The sequence below is a fragment of the Rhinatrema bivittatum genome, chromosome 2 (assembly GCF_901001135.1).
Source record: "Rhinatrema bivittatum chromosome 2, aRhiBiv1.1, whole genome shotgun sequence".
In the NCBI taxonomy this organism is placed as follows: domain Eukaryota; kingdom Metazoa; phylum Chordata; class Amphibia; order Gymnophiona; family Rhinatrematidae; genus Rhinatrema; species Rhinatrema bivittatum.
In genome coordinates, this window is record NC_042616.1 from 456374335 (window position 1) to 456392135 (window position 17801).

The 17801-nt window shown below is 46.3% G+C and overlaps 1 protein-coding gene across 2 annotated transcripts in view; it reads right to left on the bottom strand.

Moving 5' to 3' along the window:
• The window catches only part of MYH9 (myosin heavy chain 9), a 419875-nt gene that overhangs the window by 101320 nt on the left and 300754 nt on the right, over positions 1–17801 (bottom strand). For both annotated transcript variants that reach the window (XM_029590410.1, XM_029590411.1), the window contains exons 25-26: positions 12571–12742; positions 6098–6310 (exon numbers count right to left, since the gene is read on the bottom strand). In XM_029590410.1, coding sequence (XP_029446270.1) covers positions 6098–6310; positions 12571–12742 — 385 coding nt within the window. The remainder of the gene's footprint in view (positions 1–6097; positions 6311–12570; positions 12743–17801) is intronic.

A 17801-nucleotide genomic window follows, 5' to 3' on the forward strand; every position in this document is an offset into this window, starting at 1 on the left:
GTTGAAACTTTCACTCCTCTCTCCCTCATGCAGATTTACTGCTATAGCCAGTAAGGTGAGAAAATGTTTCTGGACAGACACAGGTGAGGAAAAAAGGAAGGGGGGAGGACTAGAAAAAATACCCTGAGTGCCCAAAAAGAGGGCACTTGAGTCCAGCTGACCTTTAGCTCAAATAGGCCCCAAAAGAAACATGGGACCCATTTACCATGCCCTGCTTAAGGGAGGAGAGCACCACTTGTTCCAAGGAAAAACTCCCGAGTTAACCCAGTAATCCCACAGGGAACCCTGGAGATATAAACGGACTAATGGTTTATGACTTTTCCAAACCCCTTTTACATGCTACTATGCTAGATATCTTAACACCCTCTAGCAACAGATTCCACAGCTTGACTGCACACAGAGTAAAGATATGCTATTTGTTTTAGATCTGCTAGTTAGTTTCATGGTAGCAGAGCTTGATCTTTTTCCAATTCAAAGGTAAAATTTCCTCTTCTAAAGAGCACTGTGTTCCCAATAGGGAATGCACAATCCACAACTGCTAGGAGACAGATACCGAATGGCTGAGGACACTGCAGGGGTATATCTAGGGTGATGTCAGCTTTGAAATCTGACTTACAGGAGAGCATATAACCCATTTTTCCTGAGTCCATCTGGCTACACGGTAGGAAAAGAACTATTACAGATTTACATATTCTACCCCAATTTTATACTTATATTCCCTCAGTTAATTCTCTAAGCTGAAGAGCCCTAACTAGTTCAGTCTTTCTACATAAGGGAGCAGTTTCATTCCCTCATTTATGTTGCCCTTCTCTGTACCTTTTCTATTTCTACTTTACCTTGGAGATGGGATGACCAGAATTACGCATAGTACTCAATCTGTGGTCACACCATCAATCAATAAAGACTTTGTATTCTCCATTCTTTTCCAAATCATTCAATTTCTTTTTTTCTTTTGACTATTGCTGCACAGAGCTGATTTCAATGTATCATCCATTGACTATGGACCCAAAATACAAACCGGAAGCTGATACAATTTGGCTGTGTAGAGACCAAGAACAATGAGATCAGTGTATAGTAAGAGCTTTATTCTTACAGAACCCAGCATTGTGTACCTATAGTTAAGGAAAAAAATCTTGTGCGTCACTTTGCACTTGCCCACATCCAATTTCATCTGTCATTTAGATGCCCAGTCCTCCAGTCTCAAGATCCTTCTCTAGGTCTTCACAGCCTACTCCTGTTTGAACATCTTTGAAATGGTGTCATCTGCAAATTTGATCTCACTTATTTCCTTTTCCAGATAATTTACAAATGTGTTAAATAGAACTATCCCAGTACAGATTCCTGGGGTACTCTTTCTATCTGGAAAACTAACCATTTAGTCCTAGCCTCTGTTTAACCAGTTACCAATCCACAATAGGGCATTACATCCTATCCCATGACTAATTCTGAGTCATCCATGGGTCTTTATCAAATGCTTTCTGAAAATCCAAATACACTATCAATTAGCTTACCTTTATTCACATGTGTATACCTTCAAAAATAAAATCTAAAATTCTGGTAAGGCAAGACTTCCTTTTGCTAAATCTATATTGGCTCTTCTTCATTAAGCTATGTTGACCAATACAGCCAGCAGTTGTGTTTTTAATATAATAGCTTCCACCATCTGGAAACCTTTTAAAACCAGCTTTTTGTTGACCAATATCCAGTCTAAAATGGCTGTTTTAAATGATACCTTACATCCAAGCCATGGGGGGTGAGAGATGGGGGTAAAGTAATATTCCTTGATTCTGTACAAAGTTGGAAAACTATCCAGCTTGATAGGTTCTCTGAAATCCTTAAGCATAAGGAACCAAATCTTTTAGCCAAGAGGGTACTATGAATGAATCCAATGGTCCCATCTCAGTTTTACTAAGGTTTTTGGCATTAGAGGTATCTGAAAATACACAAATACCTTTTTCCCAAAAATAGGAAGAAAGTATTATATGCTAGTTTTCTTTTTGATAATCTCCCACAGCAGAATGCAAACACCTTACTGTTTTACAAAACAGATCTTGGGAGTTACCTAGTAAAAAGAAATGCTGTTCATTACATGGATTCAGGGACCACTTGAGCTAGGGACTCAGCTTGAATACCAGAATGTCTTCGGACCCTGCTTGATTCTGAGATGGCCCAAAGCATGACAGTTTTCCCAACATGGAGAGATCCAGTTTCTCCCTACTGCAGGCATGCTCTTGGATAGGTTGGAATGGGAAAGCTACTAAGCCAGAACATCTGAATTTCTCTGGTATCCTGATGCATTCCTGAAATCCAGGTGACTTGATTCTACCAGGACTTAAGGTCCATTGGTCTTGTCTCATGTGGAAACATGCCAAGGGTATGACCTGGATTGAGGCCATAAGACCAAACATACACAACATGATCTCTTATCTTCCTGCATGGCAGTCACTATATTTGTTCCGTTTATCACCCCACTGTTTATTGTAAACCGGCATGATGTGATACTCTCACGAATGCCGGTATAGAAAAAACTAAAATAAAAAATAAAATATTTGGGGCCTTACTGGCAAGGAGGAAAGTTATGGCTTGAGTCATGTATAGCAGAGCCCTTATGAACTGAGGTATCTGGCTCAGACTGCACTTTAGTCTACTTTATTGTGAACCCTGGTTAACTCCAGCACCTGGACAGTGTTACATATGGACTTATCCACCACCATCTGAGTGGTACCCCTGATCTGTTGATTTAAGTAGGGTAACATGAACCACCATTTTGCACAGTAATGCCACAACCTCCATACATTTGGTAAAGACATACAGAACTGATAGGCCAAAAGGTTGTACAAGGTACCACATGTGGTATTTTTCTGCAATACAGAGGTGCTTCCTGTGTGTGATGTCTCTATGCAAGCACTTCCTTCAAATCCTGATAATCAGTCCTCTCTCTTTTGTAGGTTACCTCAGGTACCATAATAGCCATCTAACTACTTTTATCAGTAATTTGTTCAGGCCATTAGTTCTAGGATGAGTCTCAGTTTTCTTGGGAATCAAAGTACCAGGGGGTAAAAATCTCCACATTTTCCTGCAGTGGGACAAGTCTGACTATTTTGACCTGTAAGAGGGAGCATTCCTACCTGAGCAGGTTTTGGTATTTGTTGAGTCAAACTGCTGTTTAGGGGGCAAGGAGGCAGCTTGGAGGTGATCCACAAGAATTTGTAGTCCTCTAATTATCCAAATGATCCAGCTGTCAGAGGTTATGAGCCAACAGTTTGCATAAAACTTCAGCCTCCCACCTACAGGGAGGTTCTCAGAGAACTAGAATTGGAATACAGTCTTTAAACTCTGGATTGTCAACTTCCTTTTCTCCATATTAAAAGCAAAGAACATAGTCCAGAAGGTCCATTTCAGCACTCTGCCAAATCTTAGATTGCTATCTTAGTTCTTGATACCACCACCCTACACTTTGCCACTAGCTTTGGCACTAGGTTCAATGGACCTGGTTATCTTCTGCAGTTCAAGATAAGACTGTAGTCTCAAATTATGGACTGTCATTGCCCTTGGTGACACATTCAAACAGACTTTAAAATGGTCAAATAATGACCCTTTCCCAAGCCCTTTTAAGCAGGACTGGTCATGGTCCATCATGGACATTCTGGCAGAACCAAAAGTCACTGGTCTTGGACATGCTTAAAACAAACAAACCTGAAGTATCAAAATTTAAGAGCAGCTATTTTAATACAACACAACCTAAAACAGGCAGCCTGACAGGAACTGATCTAAGTGGCTAGTGACAAAAGGGAAACAAAAGTTGACATGTGCTGAAAAACCTGGCCAGGGAACTAGCAGGTGCAGAAAGATTTTCTGAAGTAAACAAGAAAAGTCAAGTTAGAAAGGGGAAACCCTGTTCTAAATAGAAAATATTCATGCTTAACAGAAAAGAAATGTGAGACATGCTGCTAGGACAAGGGAACCACCACAGGTCTAGAGGAATGTCTTAGAATTTAAGAAACTTTAGAAGGTAGTCTAATTTGTACCAAGTGATGACATCACCCATCTGTGTGACTGGCAATTCCACTTGTATTCAGGGATTAGTTACCAATGTTTTAAAGCTGAGGAGGTACATTAATTGCTCAATGAAATGCACTCAAATAGATTCGTCAAATTAACAAAATAATGAAAATTAAATATAGTACAGAATGTCTCAAAATGAAACTGTCCTCAGTTAGATACAAGTTGGCAGCTTTGAATTTACCCAGAGATGTTACAAATTTCACTTAATCATTCCCTCATGCTTTCTACTGCCAACGAATACCTAAATCCTACTTTAAATGAAGTGGCAATGACCATTCAGTCCCTGGCTGACAAATGTTTTAGGTATATAGACATCTGTACCTAGCACTGGAAACCGTAGATGTCAACTCATTTTGCATAAGGAAAACTATTTACCATTGCAATCTTAAATGGCTAAGCTGCATTACCAGTCCAACTGCTCACCAACATCACAAACTGGACAGCTATAATTCTAATTTTTTATATGGTGCTTGGGATGTGTGGGAGAAGTGCCTTCAGATGGTATTTAAACAATGAACACTGGACTAACTAGTGTTATGATCCACTGACTTCTGCACTGTAAAGCAAAATGCAACCCTGGCTAAAAGGTTCCAGCAATTTAACATGCATTTGTTGACTATAGCAGACTCAAAGGACAGTTACAAGGTAATTTAACACCATAAAGTGCTCAATATATTTTAGATCTGCCATAGAGTTAACTATACTTTTCCAGATCTAATCAAGTCCTTTAAGGTTCCCCTGTACCACTTCTAAACAGCTTTAAGAACCAGGATTTTACCCAGGGGCATGGCCAGGAACAGTTCCAGCATCTCTGTTCTGGCTTAAGAGGCAGGGTAACAGGGGTGTTCTCTAGTCCCTTCCTTCTGACTTACGGGCCAATACAGTAAAGTGTGCTCCGGCGGAGCACACTGATAGCCCATGTTTGACACTATTTTTACCCCTTATACCCCCCTGAAACTAATAGCGCCCGCATCATGCAAATGCATGTTGATGGGCCTATTAGTCATTCCCACACGATCCAGAAAGTAAAATGTGCAGCGAAGCTGCATATTTTACTTTCAGAAATTAACGCCTGCTTTTCTGTACGCCCTCCGACTTAATTTCATAGCAATATTAAGTCGGAGGCCCCAAAAGTAAAAAAAAAATTTTTAAATTAAAAATCTACCCGCGGCCTGTGGGTTGGAAGATGGACGCTCAATTTAGCCGGTGTCCATTTTTCAAGCCAGTGTGTCAGCGGGTTCGAGAACAGACACCGGAAAAATTGAGCATCAGCTGTCAAACCCGCTGACAGCTGCCGCTGTCAAAAAGGAGGCACTAGGGACGCGTTAAGTGTCCCTAGTGCCTTTTACCGCGGGCCCTCATTTACATATTTTTTTTTTTACTGAATCGCACGCCCACGAGAGTGGCCTGGGCACGCATTGGGAGAATAGGCGCTCGCTGGCTCTCCTGCGGGTTTTTCTGTATCAGTCCGTTAAAGAGGCGGCCTGTACTTTGTTTGCCGAGGATGGAGGAGAGTTGCTGGAGAGGATGAGTTTCCAGATGGGGGGGGGGCTTCAGGATCACCAGTAATAGGGGTTAGAGGCTTTATGACCACTGTGGGGAGGGAATGGGAACAAGGACCACTGGGGAATTTTGGGGAGGGGCAGCAGCAGGGGTTGGAGGATCAGGATTACCAGGGCAGAGAGGAGGGGATTAGAGAGAATGCCCCATTCTCTATCTGCTTTCTCTTCCTTACCCCCAGTGATCCTGCATCCCCAACCCCCCCATCTTTCACCTACTTACCAATGCTCATTGATCATCTTAAGTGTGCATTCCTTTGGTATGAGTTCACACCCAACCCTTTGCATAGGTCACACCTGGCCCTGGCCCGTCCATCACATCCCCCTCCCTCCACAGTTCCACTTCCTTTTTGTCTAGAAATTAAGCCCTGATTTTACCATTTGAGTATATGGCTCAGCTAAACTAAAAGATATAAGCCAAGAGAATTATTTTTGCCTGGTTCTTGCCAACAGTTTCTGATAGGGGTTTTTACCTAAGCTCTTGCTGGGTAGCAGTCGAATCCAAGGTGTCCTCCAATTCTGTTTTCAGAGCCTCCAGTTCCTCACCCAGGTCTCGTTTCTGTTTCTCAGCCTTGTTTCGAGCAGCACGTTCAGATTCCAGGTCCTCCTGCAGCTCACTTATTTGAGACTCCAACTCACGAATCTTTTTCAGAGCCATGTTTTTCTGTGCAGCCTCCTCTTCCACTCTGTCCACAACAAAGTCTCAAATAATTCAGTTATGGATTTTTTTAATTTTTTCATAATTTCAATTTTACATATTCAATTTACATTGAACATCAAAACACAGGAAATAAGTTTCTTTGAAATTACACCATTTGTAAAAAGGTTACCACCCAATAACTATTATTTCTTGTTAACAATAGGGGAGATCAAATACTAGAGCAATTTTAAATTACAATCAGTTTTACACCATTACATTATGAGAGTTAGCAAAGTTATATTATTTCTATTCCAACTGTATGGGAAGTGAAGTTCTAATCTCCTCCCCTTGGCTCCAACGGGCTTCCAAGAACTTCTCTAACTGCTCCGGCTCATAATACACACATCTTATACCATCCGTACGCATTATACATTTACACGGGAATCTTATCACTAATTGTATACCAAACGTTCTTGCTTGATTTGTCAAGGTTAGGAATTGTTTTCATCTTGATTGAGTTTAACTTTTTTTAATCAGGAGTTTGCTAGCTTTTTGTAGCCAGTTACTTTTAGTGCATACATATACTATAATACATATTTGTCTAAGGTTGCAAAATAATTGAACTCCCTAAAGCAGCAGTAGCCCCCCCTCTACTAAAACTCAATTATGCTGTAAGTAGGATGGCATTTACTGCAGTAAAAAAAAAAGAAAAAGGAAAATGGCAAAGACTAATTTCTAAAGTGATCCCATTTTTAATTTACATTTAATTAAATGGCCTCTAGTCTCCCTTTTATTCCTCACAGCCCTGAGCAACTACATCTACTTGTTAAGTGGACATGAAAGAAAAGATTAAATCCACTTTCACAAATGCCAAGTGACCCGGTTTCTGGACATCTGCTTTAGAGAGTCCTGTTCTGACATCTCCCTCCTGATGTATTCTGGAAACAGCAAGTTTCAGACAGCAAGTTTATACATACATTAGAACGTAAGATCAAAACTAAGGACTTGCTAAAAGCTGTCAAGTTTCCATTAAGCTAAGCAATCACCTTCCCCACAGCTCACCTTTACTTTTGGCAGCAAGTATTCTTAATCATGTACTTTATCATTACTGCTGACTGCAAGCAATGCTACAGGAAAATTGGTTCTTACTTGCTAATTTTCGTTCTAATATCACAGATCAGTCCAGACAAGTGGGTTTTGCATCCCTACCAGCAGTTGAAGGCAGAGAAATTGAGGCACTGCTACATATCTGAAAGTGCCATTTGCAGTCCCTCAAAATTGCCCTCTACCCAAGCCAAAGATCAGTCCCTAAACCCCTTTTCCAGGGTGAACAGGCAACTGGGTTGGAACCTCCTGCACTGGAGCCTCTCATATTTCCAGAGAACAAAACAGTCTAACCGCTTAACTCAACATTTACAATTTGCAAAAGATTTTAAAATGCGGTTGATCAGGAAATTCAGTCTTTCAGCAGTGACAGGGTGGGGTCTCTGGACTAATCTGTGGTACTACAGGAACAAATGTTAGTAGGTAAGAACCAATTTTCTTTTCCTGTTCATACCCAGATCAGTCCAGTCAAGTGGGATGTACCCAAGCACCCCTAGACTGGGCGGGAACCCGAAAAACTCACGTGTAGAACATCCAGGTGGTAAAACCTGAAGAAGGTGCGGATGGAGGACCATGTCACCGCCTGGCAGATCCCGCAGGTGACAGCATCTTGAATTCCACCCAGGAAACTGCCTGGGCTCTAGCAGAATGGGCTAGAGCCCAGGCAGTGGCTTGCCTGCTTCTATGTAGGCTGCCTTGATGACTTCTTTGATCCAGCAGGCTAAAGGGCGTCAATTACTGCCCTCAAGTATCCGCTCTTCCTCAGGCGAGTCCTCTCAATGGCCAGACCATAAGAGAATAGAGCTGGATCCTCATGGAGGATTGGTCCTTGTTGGAGCAGGTCTCTGTGTGGAGGTAGAGGGAGGGGGCTCCCTGTCAGCAGTCTTCGCATGTCTGCGTACCACGGTCTTCTTGGCCAATCTGGGGCCACTAGAAGTACTGGTCCCCTGTGTTCCATCTTGTGCATGATTGCGCCCAATAGGGGCCAAGGCAGGAAGGCGTATAACAGTCCTGTTGGCAGGTCTCTACCAGGGTATCGATTCCCTGGGACTGGGGCTCCCACTTGCGGATGAAGCTGGGCACTTGGGCGTTTGACCAGCTTGCCATGAGGTCCATGGTTGGTGTTCCCCAATGGTTTACTATCAATTAGAATGCTGTGGTCAACAGCCTCCATTCTCCTGGGTCTAGACTTTCTCTGCTGAGGTAATCTGCAGTGACGTCTTTCCCAGTGATGTGGATGGCAGAGATCTCTTGAAGGTTCGCTTCCGCCCATGACATTAGGGGGTCTACTTCCAGAGACACCTGTTGGCTTCTGGTTCCTCCCTGACAGTTGATGTAGGCCACTGTTGTGGCGTTGTCCGACATTACTCTGACTTGTCTCTGACTGAACCGTAGGCAGGCTAATCTGACTGCCTGGGTCTCTAGGTGATTGATGTTCCAGACTCTTTGTTCCATTGTCCCTGAGCAATCAGCTCCTGGCAATGTGCTCCCCATCCTCATAGGATGGCGTCTGTGGTGAGCAGGATCCAGGATGGTGAGGATAGTCTCGCTCCCTAGCTCAGATGGTCTTCTTGTAGCCACCATCGTAGTTGGGTCCGGATTTTGTCCGGGAGCTGAAGGTGTAGTTCTGGGACAGTGGATTCCATCGTGATAGTAGTGAGCACTGTAGGGGGTCGCATATGAGCTCTTGCCCATGGCACTACTTCCAGTGTGGATGTCATGAGGCAGAGGACCTGTAGGTAATCCCATGCTGTGAGGCAAAGCTCACTCAACAGGGTTCGCAACTGGGTCATCAATTTCTATCTCCTTGTCTGTGTCAGGGTGACCTTGTCTTGTTTGGTGTCGAACCAGACTCCCAAGTATTCTAAAGATTGGGAGGGCTGCAGACAGCTCGTTTGTGTTGACCACCCACCCAGAGGCTCTCCAGTAAGAGTTTTGACACTGTTGGTCACCTGGTGCCTCTGGGGATTTCACCCTGATCAGCCAATTGTCCAGGTAAGGGTGTAAGCGGATTCCTTCCTTCGTGTTGCTGCCACCACTATGATCTTGGTGAACGTCCGGGGTGCTGTGGCTAACCCGAATGGTAGTGCCTGGAACTGGTAGTGACGGTCCAGGATTGTGAAGCATAGAAAACGCTGATGCTCTTAATGGATTGGAATGTGTAGGTAGGCTTCCGACAGATCCAGGGATGTAAGGAACTCTCCCAGTTGTATCGCCCCTTATTACCGAGCGTAGGGTTTCCATGCGGAAGCGAGGAATCTTCAGGTGACGGTTGGCTGCCTTGAGGTCCAGGATGGGCCTGAACGTTCCTTCTTTCTTGGGAATGATAAAATAGATGGAATAATGTCCAGTAGTTACTTGTTGCGGAGGCACCAGTGTTATAGCCTCTAAGGTTAGTAATCTGGTCAGTGTAGCTTCCCCTGCCATCCTCTTGGAAGGGTCATGGCAGGAGATTCCACAAACCTGTCCGGAGGGAGGTGGTGGAAATCCAGGTAATATCCCTCTCGAATGATGGCTAGGACCCACTTATCCGAAGTTCTCAACTCATCTTTGGTAGAATAGGGCAAGCCTGCCCCCTATGGCTTCCTCCTTTGGATGGGTCTTCATTGTGGTTGATCTTCATTGTGGGGTGCAGCTGAGGCCTGGGCCTGAGCTGGCTCCCCTTTTGTTGTGCTTGTTCAGAAAAGAATTAGCTCCAGCCTGTGGGGCGGGTCGCTTGATATATGTGCTTCTATATGGGTTGAAGTGCTGTGATCCTCTGCCCCTGGAAGTTCGGGGGAAGGGAAGCTGGTTTCTCTTATTCCTGTCCTCCGGTAGCCGTGGCAGTGGGGACTCACCCCATTTTGTTGGCTAGTTACTCTAGTTTGCTTCTGAATAGGAGGGTTCCCTTGAAGGGCATCCTTGTGAGTCTAGTTTTGGAAGATGCATCAACTGACCAGTTTCGGAGCCAGAGTTGTCTTCTGGCTGCCACAGCGGATGACACTTCTAGCTGCAGTGCGCACCAGATCAGAAGTGGCATCCGCGAGGAACGATACTGCTGGTTCCTGGTCTGTGATAAACAGGCACGTGTCACCACGGCACAGCAGGCCGCGATCTGTAGAAATATAGCGAAGACGTCAAAGGACTGTGAGGATAGATTCCAGACATCTGTCTTTAGCATCCTTGAGTGCTGCTCCTCCCTCCACTGGGATAGTAGTGCGCTTTGAAACCGTGCAGACCATGGCATCCACTCTCAGACATGCCAGGAGATCTTTGGCAACTGGGTCCAGAGGGTACATGGCTGCCAGAGCCCACCCCCCTTTGAACGTAGTTTCCGGGGCATCCCATTCCAGGTCAATTAGTTGCTGGACGGCTTGTAATAATGGGAAGTGACGGGAGGACTGACGGAGTCCCTCTAGTAGGGGGTTCGTCTTAGGTTCCCCTAAGGCGCTTGTACCCAGGATAGCATGCTCTTTTAAGCTGTGTGTGACCAGGTCTGGAAACTAGACCTTGGCGAAGAAGCATCTCATGGTTTGGTGGGGCTCTGTCCCCGGGAGTTCCCCTTCCTCCAGGGGTTCTGACTCCTCATCCGAGTTGTCCGTGTCACCGAAGGTGGGACTTCTGGGTGGTGGGATCACTTTCCTGGGCATAGAGGGTCCCGGGATGTTGAGATCCTCTGGTGGAGCTTGTGGCCGTATTATAGGAGGCCCCAGTTGCATGTGGACGAAGGTATGCAGACCTTTGAAGAATTCCACCCAGGAAATAGATGCTGGGTCTAGACTAAGGGGTGCCGTGTCCCTGGGGAGCCCCATTTGAGGGAGGGGGTCCCGCTGTGCAATGCTAGGTCGGCGTACTGTTCGAGAGGCTGGAACCCGGTACCAGCTGGGGGAGGGCCATGAGTTGGATCCCCTGGGGCAGTGGTTCTCAACCCTGGCCTGGGGACCCCCCAGCCAGTCGGGTTTTCAGGATATCCACAATGAATATGCATGAGAGAAAATTTGCAAGTTATGGAGGCAGTGCATGCTAATTTTCTCTCATGCATATTCATTGTGGATATCCTGAAAACCCGACTGGCTGGGGGGGTCCCCAGGACAGGGTTGAGAACCACTGCCCTAGGGCCTCTTCGCACTGTATACATAGGGCTGTGGCCTTCTCTAATGTGCAGCTCTAATGTGGCATGCTGGGCAAAGGCCCTGAGCCTTGAGTTTCTTTTCCAGTGGTGCCATGGCTTGTGCGCATAAGATACAGTTGTGCGCTCCGGTGCGTCGAAGTTGTGCACGTAGATTTGGTGTGCGCTCAGGGAGATGTGTGCGCACAGATCGAAGTTATGCGCCCGGCACAGTAAGCGTGTGGCTATGCGCATCGCTTGTGCGCACGTTGTGCACACAAGGTATTTGTGCGCACGGCGGCGAACAGATGAAAATGGCGACTGCGACCACGCGGACAATATGGCGACCACCTCTGAGGGTCTCCACGTGGGAGGACCCTCGGATTGACTGGGGTGTAGCCCTGCTAGGGTAGATCAACCCGGTGGCACTGGTCCGGCTGGTGACCTGTGTGACTCCTCGAGCTTCGGAGACCGGAGACTTTTAAATAGATTTCTACTTTCCTTGTCTTGGCGCTTCCAGACCTCGTTCCGGGTGGTCTCTGGCTGCGGGGGAGAGGGAAAATACCTTTGCCGCGTTCGAGGTTGCACCCGCTGCCTCTCACAGCCTCACCTGTCGTCGGGGGCTAGATCCCCGCCGAGGATCGGCTGCCGGTCCAAGGCTTACCTCTGAGGGATCGCAGAAATCACCTCGGGAATTCTCAACTGGGGGAGGGACCCAATGGGTGTCACCGCAGGAGACCGGGGCTAATCTGTAGAGGTAAGATTTCTTCTTATTTTGGTTCTCTTTGGTAAAATTACTCTTAACGCTGTGCAAGCGTGCATAGAGTCCCTAACTGCTATGGAGATGGAAAATACTGAAGAGCTGCACTTCCTGCAGGGGTATATGTACTAGGGCTGACGTCAGATTGAAATCTGATCTGTCTCCAACTGCTATCAGGAGTACACAATACCCATTGGTCCTGAGTCCATCTGCTACACGCTAAGAAAAGTAGGAATTAAGTGAGCCATTGCAAATCATTTTATGTAAAACAAAAAGGGGCATACTAGCATGGTTTATGACTGCCTGATCACTTCAGGTAATCAAATACAGAGTGGAGAGTAAACAGTCATCTCACCGGGCCAAAGCCATCTGCAGCTCTTCCTCCTTTTTGGCTAGCTGCATTTTAAGCTCAGCAATCTGAGCCTGCAGCTCAGCAATCTGGTCATGGAGATCAGTGGAGTCTCCTTCTAGCTTTCGCCGAGTCTTTTCCAACTCTTGCCGTCCCTTCTCCTCTCGACGTAAATGCTCTTTTGTGATGGGGAGAACAAGGCATGCACATTAATAAAAGGCATAAGCAGACCCTCAATATAGATAAGGTATTTTTATATAGCAACAGTACTAAGTTTTGGTAGTTCAACTTAAAGCCAGCAGTCTCATTTTTGGTGTGGAGAATGTATTCAAAGTTTAAAACTCTCCTTATCCACAACTATTAATAAGGTGAAAAAGTCTGAAGCGTTGACTCAGGGAAGAATTTAAAATGGGCTTTTTAAAATAAGATATTACAAAACAGGTAAACAGAATGATCAAAACTGACACTGCAGACTGACATACATGTACCAATAAGTTTGGGTTTGACAAAGTGGTTCAGTGAGGACTGCTGCACTTATTAAAAAGTTACCAATGGAACATCAGAAAATACTCATTAGTACATCTGCCTTTCTAGCAACATTTCTCTCTGCAAGAACTCATTTTAAACCACACATTCCTATCAGAGCAGGATGTCCAGATGTACTCGATCTGACAGCAAGAAGCAGAGCAGAAAGGTGGATAAGAATACTGTGCTTTAAGATAATTCTCTGCTTTAGCATGTATAGCTCAAGTTCACCAGGTCCATTAACTTTGGCCATTTCTCTCCATTTCCCGTCCCCGTCCCCCCCAACATAGTGATCTAGAAGAGAACCATAGTTTGTCATTATGTCAAAGTCCTCCATCTTCAGAAAAGGTACAGAGGCAGTAGCTTTACAAGCTTCCCCATATTGTAATGGGAATAGAGCCAATATAATAAGGTGCGCTGAAGCCGCCGCGAGTTTGTGCGCACATGTACACATTTTCCCCCACAAAGCCCTATATGGGAATGTAATAAGGGTTTTGTGAGTGGGAAAAAAGGCATCTACAAACATGCTTGCAGACCTGCATTTTTCCTGCACGGATGCATGCTAATTGCATGCAAAGGAGGCGATTACCTAATCATGGGCAATGCAGGGAGCCGCGCTAATGCTAGTGCGGGGTTTTTTTTTACTGTCACAGTCAGGGCATGAGTTAACAGAAACATAGAAATGACAGCAGAAGACCAAACGGCCCATCCAGTCTGCCCAGCAAGCTTTCATACTTTTTTCTCATACTTATCTGATTACTCTTGGCCCTTAGTAACCTTTTGGTTCTATTTCCCTTCCACCCCCGCCATTAGAGCAGTGCTGAACTGCATCTAAGTGGAGTATCTAGCTTAATTGGTTAGGGGTAGTAACTGCTGCAATAAGCAACTACACCCATGCTTGTTTACCCAGACTATCGGGCCAATACAGTACCTTTCTGGGTGCTCGAGCGTTCAGATTTGTGCCCAGCTGAGTGCCTCTTGGCAACAGAGCAACCAGATTCGTGCTTAGCTAGGCTCTTTTCTGGGCACCTGAGATTCTAGATTCGTGCCCAGCTGAGCACCTATCACACTGCTATATGGTGTGAATTATCATCCATGAAAATGTTTGACTTTCTAAAGCAGAGTTATTTGAAATATTAAAAATATATTCCAGGGACACTCACTGAATAGGTAGACCCATTCGTTTGCTCACTTTTATGCATGGATTTTCAACATGGATGCAACTGCTTATTACATAGGGTCTTACCGTGCTTACATACGTGCATGGATTTGTGCGCAAATCATTTGTATAATTTATTTTTTTTATATCCAACGGAAGCACCAGCTTTAGCCACGCAAGATCAAAACCCGCGCTAACTAGCTCCTGTTTTGCCCTGGGTCTTATTACATCGGCCCCAATATTCCTTAATCCTCCTTCAGAGGTGAATGTATAATTGAGTTTCTATGCCAGTGTGACCCTCCCCATTCAGATTGCTAGTGATGTCAAACAGTGCCAAACTAATGGTTGTTTTAGCTATATAGACATGTCCACTGGGATTTGAATATTTTATATAGATCATTTCAGTCCAGAGGGTGGGAAACTTTATCCTTGGGCCATATTTTTGGCCATTGCCTGTTCCAGGAGTCAGGGAATCCCCAGTAAAAAGCTAATTCAAGAGCTGGCTCCTCCAGCCTCTGAAGTGGTCTGGGGGAACAGAAAAAGAAGAGAGCAGCATAAGTTATGCCCCTTCACGTCTTCCTCTCACCCTTGAAAGTGGCTACTGCTGTTTCACACAAATCCCCTCCAGCTGTGTAACCTTAAGTCCATATCTGCCTTTTTTGCTGTCCAGGGCCCGATTGCTGGTTTTAATCATAAGGGATATCATACAGCCACCTGTTCAAAACAGCAGTTAGGCTAAGAAGATGTGGCCCAAATACGGTTTTCTTCTTGCTACCCAATTAGATTGAAGAGGGAGGGAATGTACTGACTGGGGAGGAAGCTGTAAATCTGCCATATAACTGCCACTGCCTCCCAGGCCAACCCTGCAAACCAGCAAGTGAAAATGTAATGGCAAACTCTTCCTGAAGAATGGGCCCCATGGGCCATTTCTGATCTGTAGGCTGTAATTTGACACCCATCTGCTTTAGTCCCTACTACCTAACAGCTCGATCCAGTATCGTCCGCTCGAGGATTGCCCGTCTGTAACGTGCTCGTAGCGCACAATTCGGGCGCGCAAGGCAGTTCGGCGATACAGTGTCCAGTTTCACGCGTCCGTATCGCTTCTGAAAACAGATGCATAACCCTTTCCGCACCCGGCATGTAAATGAACGAAAAAGCTGTATAATGAAGGAATTAGCTATTCCCCTGCGATACTGTAACGGGCGCTGATATTATCTCCTCCGTAACCCGCTGTTCTGCCGCGGCCTTAACCTGCTAGTTTACCGCCTCCCCCTAGTAGGAGTTAGTGTAGTGTAGTGTAGGGTAAAAACATTGCTTACCCGCCCTGGTCCCGTCCGGTCTCCTGCAGCCCCGTCCGGACCGGACGGGGCTGCAGGAGACCGGACGGGACCAGGGCAAAAAAAAACAAACGAAAAAGTAGCAAGGCTCGGGCCTGCTATGGTAAGTTTAAAAAGTGTAAAAAACAAAAAACCTGTGTGCTATATAAAAAAATAAAACAATTTTAAATACCTGTCGGAGGGCCGTGGGTCCAGGCGGCCGGTGGGCGGCGGGCAGCCATCAGCGGCATCCGGTAGTCCCTTCTCCCTTCCTCCCTCCCTCCCCTGCCTGGATGAGCGCCAAAATCGCACGGGCGGGTCGGCAGCGGGGGGGGGGGGGGGCGGCAGCAGGATCCGGGAGCAGCGGGTAGGCAGCAGCGGGGTCCGGGGCAGCGGCAGCAGGGGGGGGGGGGGGCGGCAGCGGGGGGGCGGCAGCAGGATCCAGGAGCGGCGGGTAGGCAGCAGCGGGGTCCGGGGGTGGCAGCGAGATCCGGGGAGCCAGCAGCAGCAGCATGTTCGATCGCGCAGGCAGGTAGGTGGCAAAGTAAAGATGGCCGCCTGCACGGGAAAATCGTGCAATTGGCCGCTGAAGACGTGACGTCACGACGTTTGGCGTCACGGGGTGTGACGTCACGTCTTCAGCGGCCAATTGCACGATTTTCCCGTGCAGGCGGCCATCTTTACTTTGCCACCTACCTGCCTGCGCGATCGAACATGCTGCCGCTGCTGGCTCCCCGGATCTCGCTGCCACCCCCGGACCCCGCTGCTGCCTACCCGCCGCTCCCGGATCCTGCTGCCGCCCCCCTGCTGCTGCCCCCCCCCCCCCCGCTGCCGCTGCCCCCGCCCCCCCGGCCCCCGCCGCTGCCTCCCCGCCGCTCCCGGATCCTGCTGCCGCCCCCCCCCCCCCCCGCTGCCGACCCGCCCGTGCGATTTTGGCGCTCATCCAGGCAGGGGAGGGAGGGAGGAAGGGAGAAGGGACTACCGGATGCCGCTGATGGCTGCCCGCCGCCCACCGGCCGCCTGGACCCACGGCCCTCCGACAGGTATTTAAAATTGTTTTATTTTTTTATATAACACAGGTTTTTTGTTTTTTACACTTTTTAAACTTTTTTACACTTCCTGGTGCCTGTCATTTCAAATGTCATTTGAAATGACAGGTACCAGCGCACCCAGGTTACTGTATAGGCGCTGTTACAGCGCCTATACAGTAAAATGGGTTGCGCGGGCATAACCCTTCCCTAACGCTTCACAGCCGCGGCATGCATTTGCATGCGATTAGAGGAGAGTATCGGGGAGTTAGTGAAGAGAACTGTGCGTGCGGGGGGGGGAAGGGTGCGCCTGACACTACCTCACTGTTTTTACCGCGGCCTTACTGGATCGAGCCGTAAGCTAGATTTGAACTAGTATCTTAGAAGGAAAAGGTTCCATAACCCTGAATTCTCTTGCACAGTTCTACTCATTCCTGATGCAATACCAGAAAGTCTACCTGATCTCTGGCTCTAACCTCACATCCTTGTAAAAGGTAACAAAGTAAAAAAAAACTGGTCTACTTAAAATCTGGCATGTTATTTCAGTAATATATTAACTGGTATAGCTCTATATTGTCTTGTAATGCAGTTAAATTTAAAAAAAAATAAAAAATCTTAACCATTGGAACAGTTATGGTTGAGTTACATTATCATGCACATGGAAACTAACATTCTTTTTGTTAGTGTTGATCTACAATTTTCTATTGATAAGCAAGAAGATTACAGTTCAAGATGCATCTTGTCAAGAATGGTGATGCTCGAGGATCCTGCAACACAGAAGCACTTTGTTTGGCTAGTCAGGAATATTTTTGTATTTTACCCTGAGGTGCCTCCTACCGGCCACAAACTAAGGGCTCCATTATAGAGCAGGAAGCACTTCCAAAAAGTTACATGGTAGGAGATAAAGCTCACCTGAAATGACTGAAGAGAAGGTGATAGCTGCACAGATGTGTTTTCCCCTTTGATTCAGTGCTTGTGAAAGATGCCGAATTCACAGTACTGAAACTAAAATCCAACACCTGGGTAGATACCTCTTACTCCATGCACCAGGATTTGAAGATTTTCCATACCTGGAAATAAGACCGGGGGGTGGGGGGAGTGGATGTCTTACGAGATCTCATCAGTATAGCCAACACCGCGTCAGCATAACCTTTTTCCTTCAGATGCTGCCTCAAAAGCCATGCTGCTAGACAAAAGCAATCTGCCTGG